The sequence below is a fragment of the Oryx dammah genome, unplaced genomic scaffold, assembly GCF_014754425.2.
Source record: "Oryx dammah isolate SB20612 unplaced genomic scaffold, SCBI_Odam_1.1 HiC_scaffold_4, whole genome shotgun sequence".
Lineage (NCBI taxonomy): Eukaryota > Metazoa > Chordata > Mammalia > Artiodactyla > Bovidae > Oryx > Oryx dammah.
The window spans coordinates 68,374,060-68,388,190 of NW_024070188.1; the positions used below are offsets into that span (position 1 = coordinate 68,374,060).

General features: G+C 43.8%; 1 protein-coding gene across 3 annotated transcripts in view; it reads right to left on the bottom strand.

Annotated features, from left to right (window-relative positions):
- Positions 1–871: 871 nt before the first annotated feature.
- The window catches only part of PLAGL1 (PLAG1 like zinc finger 1), a 56,415-nt gene continuing 43,155 nt past the window's right edge, over positions 872–14,131 (bottom strand). For 2 of the 3 annotated variants that reach the window (XM_040238611.1, XM_040238612.1), the window contains 2 exons: positions 6,820–7,300; positions 872–3,244 (listed from right to left, as the gene is read on the bottom strand). In XM_040238611.1, coding sequence (XP_040094545.1) covers positions 2,014–3,244; positions 6,820–6,971 — 1,383 coding nt within the window. In that variant the 5' untranslated portion in view covers positions 6,972–7,300 and the 3' untranslated portion in view covers positions 872–2,013. The remainder of the gene's footprint in view (positions 3,245–6,819; positions 7,301–14,131) is intronic. The other variant, XM_040238613.1, reaches the window with a different exon arrangement.

Below are 14,131 nucleotides of genomic sequence, written 5' to 3' on the forward strand. Positions count from 1 at the left end.
CTATACTTTGGGGACCAATTGCTATGTTTTATGCTCAGGTAAATCAGGTATGTGTTCTGGAACTGCCTGAAGACATGTAAAAGTGTTTGTGGAAGCTTCTATAAGTGGAAAATGGAAGCTTTAGCCAGGGTGAGCTGCCTCTCTGCCCCTCTCCACCCCTCTCCACTTGCTCTGAGAGCCTGCCTTCCCTAAGTGAGAGTTAAGAGTGGACACGGGAGCTTATACATCCCAGAGTGGTGGAGTCCTACTGACCAGGTAACCTGTGTTCCATTGTATCATTTCTTTTATGGTCAAAGCTCACTCCTAAGGACTGTGTTGAACCATGGTTTCTCACATTTGGCTAATATGCTGCTTTAATGGGACAAATGAACTCAAGGTTCCCTTTTCTCTACCCACCCCCACCCTATTTGGAGGTTAAACAAGCAAAAATAAACAGTATTATGGGCCTTAATACTTTTTGAAGACATCCCAATAAGAAATAATTTATAATTTGTACTGGAAACTAATGGTAAACACCACTGTAAAACTGGATCATGGTAGTCCAGTATAGATGAAACTTCAGAAGCTAGTATTCTGACCTATACATCAGAAATAAATTACACAGCATCCTGGAAGAATTCACAATGTCATACAGTAAGTTTAGAAATAAGCTCTTTACTCTGTGAATTTAATGAAGCATACAAGCTTCAACCTTAAAATTATTGTTTTAAAAAGAGTTTCTAATCGATGCTGAATAGAGGTCAGAATAGTTGTTTCTGTAGGGGATGTGATGACCAGGAGGGGGCATGACGGAGCAGACTGAGGAGCTGGAAATGTTTTCCATCTGTGTGGAGAGTCGGGGTGTGGTTGTATATAAAAATGAATCAAGTCATTTGCTGAATTTGTACTTTATTTATTATATGTAAGATATATCTTCATATTGAAAGCCTCTAAACACAAAAGACAGAGGAGCTTTAAAAAAAGAAGGTTACGTTTTATAGTTTAAAAACTCATTAGATACCAAATTCCAGAGATAGATTATAGTTACATTGTAAAATGCTATATTTTTTGAATAAAACTAATATTGACTTAAATGATGAATTTTAAAATGCATTTACTTATTGGTGATTAAAAATACTTAAGCAGAGTAGTATTTTAAGCCAGATAGAGCAGAGCAAAAGAAATTCTTGCTTAATAGATAGATATATATATATTTTTAAATTCCAGTAATATTCTTAAATTCCTGTTAAAAATATAATCAATATTAAAGTCAGTAAAATGCTTATTTTGACTGACGGCTGGATTATTTTACCACTTAACCTGGTTACACAGTGATTTTTTTTTTTTCTGTCAGATATAACTGACAGTTTTGTCTTTAAGATAAATGAAGTGATAACTCACATTGTAGCATCCTGTGGAAAATATTCAAACTACATTTAAAATGCTTTAAAATGAAGACGTCTATTATTCCACAAGAAATTGTTTCTGTAAAACTACAGGTTGGCTATGGCAATAGTAACTAAACTACATCCAACCCTGAAAGTAGAAAAATCCCTGAAAAGAAATACACAGCCTAGTGATAATATGCGATATAAAGATTACTTTATGTTAAAAAGCCTCCCATTTTGGAAAAATCCAAACCTTTCCATAGTTCCCTTACTAGGCAGTGCCACATAAAGTTACTTAGCTAACATTATTATGATCATGGCTTACGATTAAGTTGACAAACACCAATATATAGCTACACTAATATATAGCAGCCCTCTATAAATGTCGGTTATGATAATGGTTGCAGTTCCATTGAAGAATACTTGCTTATTAAATTTGGTACAAAGCGTGAACACTCAGGACAGATTGGCACAATACATGCAGTTCGAGAACTCTCTCCTCTCAAGCCAGTCATCACTGAATAAGCCATATTCCAGTCCTGCTTCCTAAATCTTTCCTTGTATTATCATAGCTGATGTTTAAAATGCTTCGCAAAATATCTTTCAGAGTAAGAAAAGTATGCTTAAAAAAAAAAAAAAAGACCATTCATCTGAACGCATGGTGGAAATGAGGCAGGATAGCCGAGCCAGTGCCAGCTGGGAAAACATGGGGGATGGGCGGGAGAGGGAGCTGGCCCAGGCTCATAGTGCTCATGGCTAGGGAGGGGTCTTGGGGCTGCTGCCCCAGACAGCCCAGCCTATGCGGCAGAGCTTCCCCAGCCCCCAGGGCGAGACCACTACTCCCAAAGGCATTCTGGGTAGCAGGAGGGGGCAGCTGCCAGAAGCCCAACAGAGGGGAGAGGTCCAGAGAGGCAGGTAATATGTTCACAGCATCTGCAGCTAGCTCTTTGGGCAGGTTTACTTTACCTGCACCTCCCTTAGCCAGGTCAAAACCTGCATTGAGCTTGTGAGGTGACTGAGGCTCTTGCAGAGGCAAGTCCTCAAGCAAATTGGTACTGCAAAATCCTTTAGTATCTGTTTTGAGGGGCAGGCCTGCCAGTGGGGGGTATGAGGTAGAACCGGTGTTGTACTTGTGATTCTGGAGGGGTGCGGGGGGAGAGCTGGGGGTGGCCATGGGGTGGAGGGGGGCCAGGAGCTCTGACAGCACCGGTATAGGCTGGGTGGGCTGCTCCAAGGCATTGAGGGTGTGTACCTCAGCTGGCAAGCTACCTGCAAGCCCATTCTGCACAGGGGCCCCTATAGGAAAAGGAGACAGTGGGGCAGCCTTCAGTTGGAACTGGGGAGAGAGAGCGTGGAGAGTATTCAGAAGGTCTCCAGCCTGCAGGCTCTCCTTCATCAGCTCCTGTGGGTGGGTCTTCTTGGTGTGACGCGTGAGGTGGTCTTTGCGCCCGAATCTCTGGGCACAGAACTGACACAGGAAGTCCTTGCAGCCTGTGTGGACCACCAGGTGGCGCCGCACATCCTTCCGGGTGTAGAAGCATCTCTCACAGTGGTCGCACTGGTGCTTCTTCTCCTTGGCTCCAGTCGAGGGCTTCTCTTCGGCATGGGCTTTGAGGTGGTCGAGCAGCACCTCAGTGCTCCCCAGCTCCAGGGCGCAGACCCCACAGGTGAGGTCGCCACTACTGGCCGCGTGGAGGGCCAGGTGCCTCTTGTAGCCCAGCAGGGTGTTGTACTTCTTCCCACACTCCTCGCACCCAAAGGCCATTTTGTTGGGGTCGTGCGTTTGGAGGTGGTTCTTCAGGTGGTCTTTCCGGTTGAAAGTCTTCTCACAATAAGCACACTGGTGAGATTTCAGGGGTGAGTGTGTAGCCATATGCCTAGGGACAGACAGAAAAAAATTCACAACAGACACAGTTTTTTAAGAGCCAAAGAAACATATAGAAACAATATTAAAATGTTAGTAGTTTTCTCCAGGTGGTGGTATATAGATTTTAGTTGTTAAAATACTTTTCTATGTTTTCCAGATTTCTACACATAAACTTTATAATAAAAGAACAAGTACTACTTGATGCGATGCAGCCGTCACACCTGTAAAGAACATGCATTAACTTATTTCCTAATCTATACACAGATTTCTAAACACAAGTATATACAAGTATTTTAAAATATATGATCACGAAGAAATAGTTTTCAGGAAGGGGTTTAAATGACTATTCTATACTCTTTAAAATTTCTGAATTTCCAAAAATGATCCAATTTGCCTTCTACACAGAACTCTACAGCGACCCCCACCCCCACCCCCACCCCCACCCCACTGTTACTGTTTCTAGTACAATCTCTGCTTTATCCTGAGAGAAAGTTCAGGCCTTAGACATAATGCTAAAAAGACTATCCTTAACGTCAGAGAAAGTGTCTATTATGTATTATGGACCCAGAATGGCAACCCCACCACGTGTTCTCTGAGCTTCACCCTCATGCCTCCCAGGAGAACGTTACAGTGAAGTCTTAAGTTTCTGCTGTTTAATACCTTCCAGTGAGCTCTCATGTCAGATGCATGAACCCCCTGTCTCCATTTCTTTAAGATCCCTCTTAGATGCTTCCAACTCACTTCCTAAAGGTCACTGGTAATTTCACTGGCAAAACTCAGAAGGACTTTCTCTAGAAGCACCAAGCTGCTGCCCATGGACACCAAGAGGGAACCAGACACCGACTGCACACAAACAATGCTGAGCAACAGGGGCCAGTGCAATAGGTATTTGGGGTCTGAGGTGATGCTGGTCTCTCTGAGTTCCAGATGTATTTAAATACATTCACAGGTTGCAGAAAGGGTTTCTCGAGCTGGCTAGAGGGCAAATAACAAACTTGGCATTTAAACAATTTTCTCTCTGGGCCATCACTAGTGTTCAGGAACCTAAAGCTCTGTGATTGATCTTGCCCCGCTCTGCTTTTGTCTCTGTGGAGGATTTCTATCTGATCAGATCTCATCTATCAGCCATGTATAGATCAATGCCAAGTGAGAGGCTCTGGACCTGCTATTTCCTGTCCTGCTCTTGTCCTGTGAGAAAGGTTCAGGGGGACACAAGTCACACTTGAGCAGGAACACCACTTGCCACATCACATCCCACGAGCTTCCAACCCCTGTTTTTTCGTTTTTTACTTTTTCCTTTGCCTGGCATCCAGTTCTTCTCCATGTAATTTACTCCTCACTTGTTCACACAACAATCCCAGTCTAGAACATGATCACCTTAGAGCTAGAATGACTGCCACGTCTTGCTGCCCTCCCTAACTTCTCTTCTCACCTCACAGCCCAGGAAACCACCACTTCCGGTCTGTCCTGTAGCTTCCAAACCACCACCATCTTTGGGTGTCACCTGGGCCACGTCAATGAGCTTAGAATGCTTCCGGGGTTAACTGCTGGCCCTGGGACTTCCATCTGCCTTGCCAAATCGTCTGTTCCTGCCTTTCGCTGTCTAACTGCTTTCATCCTTCGCTATATTAGGTCCCATGTGCTCTTTTCTAGTTAAGCAAGTCCGTTACTTTCTTCTTCAACCTTTGCTTATGAAATGGAACTTTTATGTGGCAACTGAGACACAGGATGGAATGCTACCCTTTAAAAAAAAAAAGGCATCCTGCCCTCTTCCTTCCCTTTATTAGATCACTGCTTCAGGCCAGAGAGGCAAGACATGCTGGTGGCTATGGCAGGGAAGGCCATCCTTGCAGAAAGTACACTGCTTCACTTTTTTGCCTCTCTTCACACCCTTAGCTGAATAAGTTGTCTCCCTTGCTCAAAACTACCAGCTCCTAAATATTGCTTAAGACATCTCCTTCAGTGCGGTTTACCACAGTAATCCCACCTAATTCCTGTCATTCCAGTAATCTGTCGGCGCCACTGTCTGTTCCAAATATTTATCTCCTATATGTATTTTAGTCTTTACCCACAGTTATAGTATCCTCACTGTGGCTTAACTGCAGCTAACCCTGCCTTTCATGTTCGGGTAAGGATAATTACTGTGTACACATAAGAAGCGTGCTGCAAAACAGGAAGCCTCTGCAACAAAACTGGTGCATACAGTAGGCACTCAATACTTATATTTATGGCAACTAGAGATTGGCTGATGTACAGAACACATTTGAATTTTAAGCACTTGTAGGCTTATTTGAACAAATCAGCTTATCAACGATCTATAACAGGGCTACTCATAAGGGCCAGGAACATAACTTTTTTCTCTAACTCTCCCCAGTGCCTTCCTCCAGGAGCACTCCCAAATTTGATCATAAGGTGGCCCGTGCTCATAGCTTACTCAGATGGAAGTTGTCTCTCACTCAATTCTCACCCTCACTTATGCACTTATCTGCTGGTCTGAAAGTTAGTTCGTTACATGAAGATTAGAGGCCAAAGATGCATTTCCCTTAACCAGGTATCCAGACAGGCATGCGTTCATGGGAGCTCTGTGTGTATAGCTCTGAGTGTATGGTATACAAAGCACACGCACAGCATTCACTGTCAATCAGCCTACCGTGCAACATACTCATTATATCTTGAGTACTGTCTTTCTATGATATAAAAATCCTTTATAGGCAGAAACTACATCTCATATACCATTTCTCTCATGGAAGTAAGACGATCAAGAAATAATTCAGACTAAATGTTACTGTTTTTTAAAAAAGGGCCTATCTCCACAAAGTAGTTTTTACCCTTTGTTGAATCCCTCCCCCTCCATCCTCACTCTTGGGGCCTGGAGAGGCTCTCCATATTTCATATCTGGACTGTTCACGCAACAATCCCAAAAGTCTACTTGCCTCTTTCCCTCTTCTCCAAATTACTGCCAGAGCCATTTTTCTAACATCCTGATCAAATCATGTTGTTCAGTTCCTACACTCCTCAGAAGAAAACAAGCCTTTTAGGACGGTAGACATGGCCTGTTCTGAGCGGCTACCCTCTTGCCTCCAGGTTGGGTCTCACTCCGAATCCTCTTCCAGCATGTCCCTCTGTCCACATGTGCTTCCAGGCCAAGGCTTAGGGCTTTCCCAGAACCTCCTCTCTGTCCGCCTCCCATTCATTCTTCTTATCACAGCTAAAGACCACCACCCTGACAAGCCTCCCCAGGTCTCACCAAGCAGTGGGGAACAACTCCCACCACTTCCACAGCTCTGTGATCAAAGCCCTTGGATTACATTTTAATGGTGTTTCCACGACTATCTCCCCAGCCACAGGTCTTCTCATCTTTCTGTTCTTAGGCCTGGCTTATTGTAGGAACACAAGACATACTTGTTGAAAAAGTGAACTGAACACTGCAGAGCACAACTGTCGTATAAAAACTATAGTAATCACTGGAGATACAGCCTTAAAGGCTAAAAGGCATCCACTTTCCCCTGCAGCGTCCGGTCTGAGGGCTAGCAAAGCCTTTGAAAGGTATGTGGAAAAGCACATACCTTTTCTGAAGCCTCTCACCTCATTAATTTATATCTGGAAATGAAGGCTTTGCCACAGTCTGGCTGCAAGCACTTGTAAGGTCGCTCCCTGGAGTGGGAATAACTGTGGATAGTGAACTTCTCCAGGGTGAGGAACATCTTGCCACATAACTGGCAGGGGTAGGTAGCCATGGGTTTTGTCTCTCTCACTTTCCTTTTCAGATGCGCTGACCAAATGCTGTGCCATTTAAGTGCAAATAGAAAGACAGGACTGTGCTGAGCACATCAGCAGAGCCCCAGCAGCCGACCGCCAGGCCCAGGGGGAGGCAGTGTTGTGGTCCCCGACCTGGATCTACCCAGACATGGGCCTCTGGGTTACCACTATCTCTGCTTCCTGCATCCTACATCCCAGTTTCCACGCGGTCTCAGGCTGAGAGGAGCAAGTCTGAGGCACAGATGATGTTCCCGAGCAGAAAGGCAGACTGCATCACTAGAGCTGGGGCACGTCCTGGGTCACCAGACTGTGGAGAGAAGAGGAACAGTTTCTGCGCATTAGCCGTCGGCAAACCACGCTTCTCGTCCACCCGTTCAGCATCGACTACCTGGACTCAACGTGTTCCTTTAAATGGCTCTAATGTGGCACACCTCTCCATCTTCCCCTGTGCTTTAACAGGTCCTTCTGCATATGGATGCACCTGTCTGTGCTTCTTCAAAGTGGCAGGAGTCAACTGCACAGTGTTCTGATGGCGGATGAAGCACACTTTCCCTTGTAATAGAGACAGCTATTTCCACAGACTTGGTATCATCTACTTCAAGCCATGATTTCAGGTCAGTGTGAAGTTCAGTCTGCCAATTCAAAGGGGGAAAATAAAATACACGCACACACCCCCAGTGTGCTTGAGTGTCTTATTGGTACAGAAAAGGGACGCATCCTTGCTTATTCAAACCATTGGCTATTCCTCGTCACTCACTGTTGGCAGAACATAAGTTGTTTATCACACCTGTTTAAACTTCCAGGGGATGAGACGAAATCATTTGTATATATCTAAGTTGATTTGTTTGTGAGGTTACCGTGCAGAAGGACTCAAGTCTACGACGTAAACAAAGTGGGAATAAAGCTAGTTTCATTCACTGAGGTGTTGCCTTTGAAGGGGAGATGAGATTCACACAAAAACAAGAGTGATGACGGCTGGGGCAAAGCTCAGCACATTCTGGTATGCAGGCACCATCTTCCAGGAAACCGTCCACTCCTCTTTTTCCCTTTAGTCTGTGGGAACACTTCCTCATTCCCCAGCCCCACCCGGCAGGGGTGCGGGGGTTGGGGAGCTACCTGCTGGAAGGCCACTCCTAGGAGACGGGCTTGCCACCTTAGCCTGTCTGCAATCCCAGTTCTTACCATCCTTGCAACCCAGGCAGATCACCTAAGTCCAGGCTTTTCTTTTTCTGCCAACAGACCCATCACTTGGCAGCCTTAAGAGTCCAAAACAGCATCATGAACACAGCATCAACAACAACACAGGAAAAGCCTGGCTATCTAGAAGCCCGTGCTATTCTAACAAAAGAGAATTCTCACGCAACGGATGTTAACCTTTCAAGTGCCGATACTAAAAAAAAAAAAAAAAAGGGCATACTGTCTGCTACTGTCTGCTTACTTTAAACACACTGGAGTAAAGTCTGCACACAGGCCAGCCTTTTCTGAACTTTGTTAAGTGAACAAGGCATGTGTGTGAACCTGACCAATCTCGGCAGGACTTCGAGGCGTCTAGTCCCTGCAGTCATGCATTTATTGCCAACTCTTTCAGAGCTGCTCTTTACTGTTCAGTTAATTTTTACTTACCTCTGAAGCTATTTTCAGGTCAGAAAGCTGGAGTCTAGCTAGATGAAGTTTTACGATAGTAATAGTTCAGGCATCTTTATATTAGCACCTAGCACATGCACATAGACAAACACATTCCTTTTTTAAGGGGCAAAAACTGCAGGAAACTTTTCGTGTTCCTCATCAACTAGCTCAGATGTTTCTCATGTCTGGTCAGAGTTCACAAGGGGCCGGCACCGGGCAGACGCCCCTCGCCATCCTGCCCCACCTGCTCGGAACCTTCAGAGCTGACGTGCGCACTTTGACCTGAAGCTTCAAGCACTGATCCAAAGCTGGGGACACCGGCATTCTCAGCCAGCATCTTGGCACCAAGCCTCCTTTCTGATGGCAGCACACAGAGACTCCTCTGGGACCAAGGATGATCTGAACTGAGCCCCTGTCCCCGCCCCATCCAAGCCCCTCTCCTCCAACTCCCCATTCCCTCACTGTGCACCAGTTCACCCCATGGCCCAGCCTCCAGGCATCCCAAGCACCCTGGCCACAGACAGGGTAATTCCTTCCAGGAATTCTATCCTGTGTGGCCGAGTTTCTGCTGCCAGGATTCATGGTGTGTCCTACTTCTCCATCCAGCCTGAGTCTGGCCATAACACTGGCCCAGCCATAAAAGGCACAGAATTTATCATCATCATTAAATATACTCATTCACTTGAGATTGCTGTGTTTTCCAGGTCTATTTTAAGAGATTAAAATGTATACACAATATGAAGCTTGAAATTCATTTTTTTTTTCTTGTTCTCTTTATAGATGAACTCAAAATAGCATTAGTCACTCAAGAGAAGGAGCTGGTCTGGTGGTGAGATTTTATATTTTCTCATCTACACTAACCCCCTGCATATATACTCTAAATTGATTCTCCCCAACTCCTGCATTTATGAGAAATGACCAGTGTCCAACAGAACTGTGATGGAAATGAATGGCTACTGAACACTCAAAATGTGATGCTGAGAAACTGACATTGTCATTTAAGTAGCCACACAAAGCTAGTGGCTGCTGTGCTGGAAAACACAGGAGCCACAAGAGGTGAAGGTAAGGCTAACATTTTCCTCCAGACACAACTAGGCTCTGTTCACCCTCATGCATTTCCCTGAAGCACAGCAAGTGTATATCCAGCTCCAGTCATTTGCTTTATGAATATAGTAGACAGATTCCCTGGTTCAAATTCCAGCTCATCCATTTGTTACTGCCTAAGTTTCAGTTTCCTCATTTGTAATATTTACTTGATGCATGTAAATGAGCCAGTGGGGACAACCAACTGAAACAAGATTAATCTTGAAAGCACTCTAATCTAAAAACACACCATACAAATATATGGTAGTATTTATAAACACTGAGATTAAAAGTAGAAACCATCAGCTGCAAACTGGCACACAGTTTGAACCACTCAGCTATGGATGTAATGGAAAAGAGACACGTTCTCTCCCTGCATATACTTTATCATCCGTTACTCATAGTTGGAGGAGCCAGAAGCCTGGATAATACACGTGATCAACACACACAGGACATAAGAAGTTGCAAGTAAAAACTGGCCCGAGGTCTTTGTTTCTCAACAGATACCAATGTTTGCTCACCAACACACCAAGAATACAAAGGAAAAATCAGATTTTTTCAATTAAAAAAAAAGTATCTGTCCATTAGCATTGAATAAAGCTTCCCAAATCCACTTTCCAGTCACTTCCCTAGATTCAAAAGTCCAACAAGTTGTAGATGTCACTACATTTCCCTCGGGCCTTCAAAGACGGTGGGTATACAATCAAGACATTTTAGACATAACTATACTGTATTTAAATGTGAGACATTTCCTCCAACTCTTTCCCCATTAAACTTGCAAAGAACAACATAACATTAAGTCACATAAATATTTTTACACTTAACTTACTGCATTAATGTCTTTGCCCAAGACTTTTCTTATCTTTTTAAGTTTTAGGTCTCTGTGTTAAATGCACCCAGTCTAACTCCACATGCAAAATTGGTCCTCAAATGTTGAACTCAATTACTTTATGACAGTAAGCATTCCTTAGTTTCTTCAGGAAGGCTTTTTATTAAATGATGTATTCAAATTCACTAGTAGTTATAACATTTCATTCACCATAATTGTGTATTTCATTAATATGGATCTTCAAATATAAATATTTGCACTGTTTTCATGATATAATCACAAACTTCTATAAACATAGCCTTTCTCAGCAGATTATAAATTCATTGTGGCTGAGGATCAAAGCCCAGCTATTTTTAAAAAATAAGCTGTGTGGATAATACAACATCTCCCATCACCATGTACTTGATCAGTACTGGCCGGCTGCTGCCGATTCCAATCTTTCCTTGAAACCTGATGAGCTCTGGCCACACCCTTAAAACAGACTTGTGATGAACTTTCTATTATTTGGCCAACTGCCAACAATCCTAAACAGAGAACTAACAAAGGGATGGTCCCAATGATCATCAGTCTGCCCTGTGATCTGACATACAGATTGAATTTGAGTCTTAAATATGGTAATATTTCAGCACCTGTCACCCTGGAAAGAGAGTAAGTCTTCCCCCAAAACAACTCAGGACATAATTTTCAATCCCCTTGATTCTAAAAATACTGAGTGAGTGATACAGATCTGCCCGTATGCCAAAGAAGCCTTGTGCCATCTGCTTCATTCTGTTCGTGCTGATTATTTTGGGGATGAGAGAGGATCAGATTGGAATAAGAACATATATATATGGCAACAGCCAGGAAGGACTGTGTTCCCTGAGGGCTGGTGGTATATGGCGGTGGAGGGAGAGGTCAGAGCACAAGTGGAGTTCCAGGACGTCCCCAGTGCAGCGTAACACAATCAGCTAATGGGGGACAAATGTTTTACAACATTCTTAAAATAAACTATGACTTCTGGCTTCTATTTCCATTGTCCCCAGTGACACAATGCAAGGCCCATTTCTGGGAGGAAATTGAATTTCCATTTTTAGTCTTCCAACATGGGTACTCTTAAGTTTTTGTTTTTTTTTTTTTTTTTTTTACTCCATTCACCACCACTCCTTGTAGATAAGAAGGTTCTATTCTAAACATTTCTTTTCCACTCATACTCCTGAAACCTAGGATGGCTTTTATATAAATGTGTTAAGGTCAGTTTTAAAAGTTCTGTTTCTTCTTATACTCACACAATATGAAACAGCCAATCATGGAGCAGGGCAGGTTGAAATTCCCTGTTTATTTGGCTCCAGGAAGCTTCTAGAGAGGTGCTGCCCTCCATATTTGAAGGACTCTAGTAGCAAGTCTCTATCACGAAAAAGCCATCCAGAAACATTAGCAGGAGGAAGAAGATTCTCAGAACCTCCAAGTGGCTGCTACTGCTAACTTTCTATTGGGCACATGCACTGTGAAATGTGATAGGTCTTGTACCTGAGCAAGGAGATGCCAGAAGAGGTGGGGCTCATTATCTGTCTAATTAGTAAAAGGGGAGCTCCCAGGGCTGGACTCATAACTTGGCTGAGGATTATAGATGTGAGGCCTGTTGAGTCCCCTACCAGAGGGCTGTGGCTGGGTTTTTAGCCTTCACTAAGAACAGAGGTTTTTAAGTGGGGCCCATGGCAGACCTTCCAGGGCCCATGACTCTGAATTCTCCAAAATTCTGTGGAAAATTTGGAGGCATGTGTATTGCAGTTCTTGCATGGAGAGGGACCACAGCTTTCTTCAGATTTTCTAAGGGATTCTAGATTTAAACAGATTAAAGGACACTGACTTAGATGACAAAAGAGAAAAATCTCTCTTTGTGCCATCAGTTCAGTTTGACTCTTCACAAAGTCAATGACTATTCCTAAGGCACAGGCCATATATTTTATGCCTCAATCACTGCATTTTATCAGGTGAAGGTTAAAAAGAGAAAAGGAGGGGAGGGCGCTATAATAATGTTCTTTGGAAATTCAAGCAATAAACACTTTGTACAAATCTCATTTCAAATAGGGGTACAGAAGATAATATAATAGATCCTATCATGTAAGACAGGCCTACCTTTTGACTAGAGGGCAGGATGCCTTCTGAATCACAGGGATTCATTTGTCAGCATCTTTAAAAATCTGTTATCAAAATGTGTATGCGTGTGCATATCCTCAATAAAGTACTAACAGACCATCATCAAAATCCACAACACCTGAGCTGAAATACCACTTGGAAGAAGCTTCCTGGGTAGGTTGCATTCTAGGCTGGACCCTCAAAGCCTGTCACCCTGCCATGTCTGCAGACCTCTGCCCCACAGTGGCCCAAAGGCAACTGAGGCTGCAGATCAACCCACTGGCTATTTGCTTAACATACTCAACATCACTCAGGCTTCTGTCTTTTCCACACCATGCCACTTCCTGGACTGTCGTGCCACCCAGGATCTACCTGGCCAACTCCTGCTTCCCTCGTCATTCCCGGACAGAGGAATGAGCGTCTCTTCCACATGGTGAGATGGTGAAGTGGGGAGACCGCTGAGGAAGCGATTACCAAAGTCCAGGGGAGCCCACAGGGGACTCGGGCTAAGGTGGCCATGGTGGAGGTGCCGAGCACGGAAAACCCAGGCTCAGAAGGGAGGACTGGTTTGGTGAGAAACTACTTCCACAAAAGGTTCCTCTGTGTTCCCTCCAGAACTACTCAACACCGGGTACACATGTCCACTTCAAACGTTTGAGAAAATCTGCTCTTGATGGCGGGAGGCACTGCTCTTACCCCTTTCCATCCCTGCCCATCCTGCTGTGGGAAGCGCCATGTGCAACGAGGCCCCACCTCCCCAGCCTGCCAAGCCACCAGCTTTGCTGCCTACTGACTCTTTTAAACTGTCACCTGGAGAGACTTCACTTTGTTAACCCGTGACTAAGCTCTTATTTTCTTAGAAATGAGGCCTAAAATAAGCCAGAATGCTGAAGTGAATTGTTTATCTCATATTTAGAGAGAAAATTATACCGCAGCTTCAGAACATCAAATCTACACACTAAGAAAAATATGAAAAAGGATAGGGTGCTAACCTTCTAGTCACAAGTAATGGTAATAATGTCAAGTTAAAGATGGTAAACTGAATTAAAGTATGCAGCTTCAGTCTCTCCTGAAACTCTATTAAAACAGTATTAATGAAAGTGTCTAATGGTGTATGATGTCTATCTTCTTTGTGAATTGTACCTTTTATCATTAAAAATATCCATCTTTGTTTCATTTAAAATAAATTAATTTTAAAAAATAGTATTAATGAGAATTTTTTTTCCCACAAAAAACACAGCCTAAGATAACAGGAAACGAGAAAAGAGCAACAACGTTTTGGAAAGTAGGTAAACAAGCAGGAGCTGATTTAGCCACCCCAAGAAAGCTGAATGCTAAGGCAGTGATGGAAAGCTATGAAGCAACCATCAAAAGGCTCAAATTTAGGCTCCAGGAACTTCTGGAAGTGGGGATGCATGTGGGCATAGAAACAGAAAGAGTGGTTTCGAGTCTGGCAGTGCATTCAGCCCTCTGACCCCCTCCCGA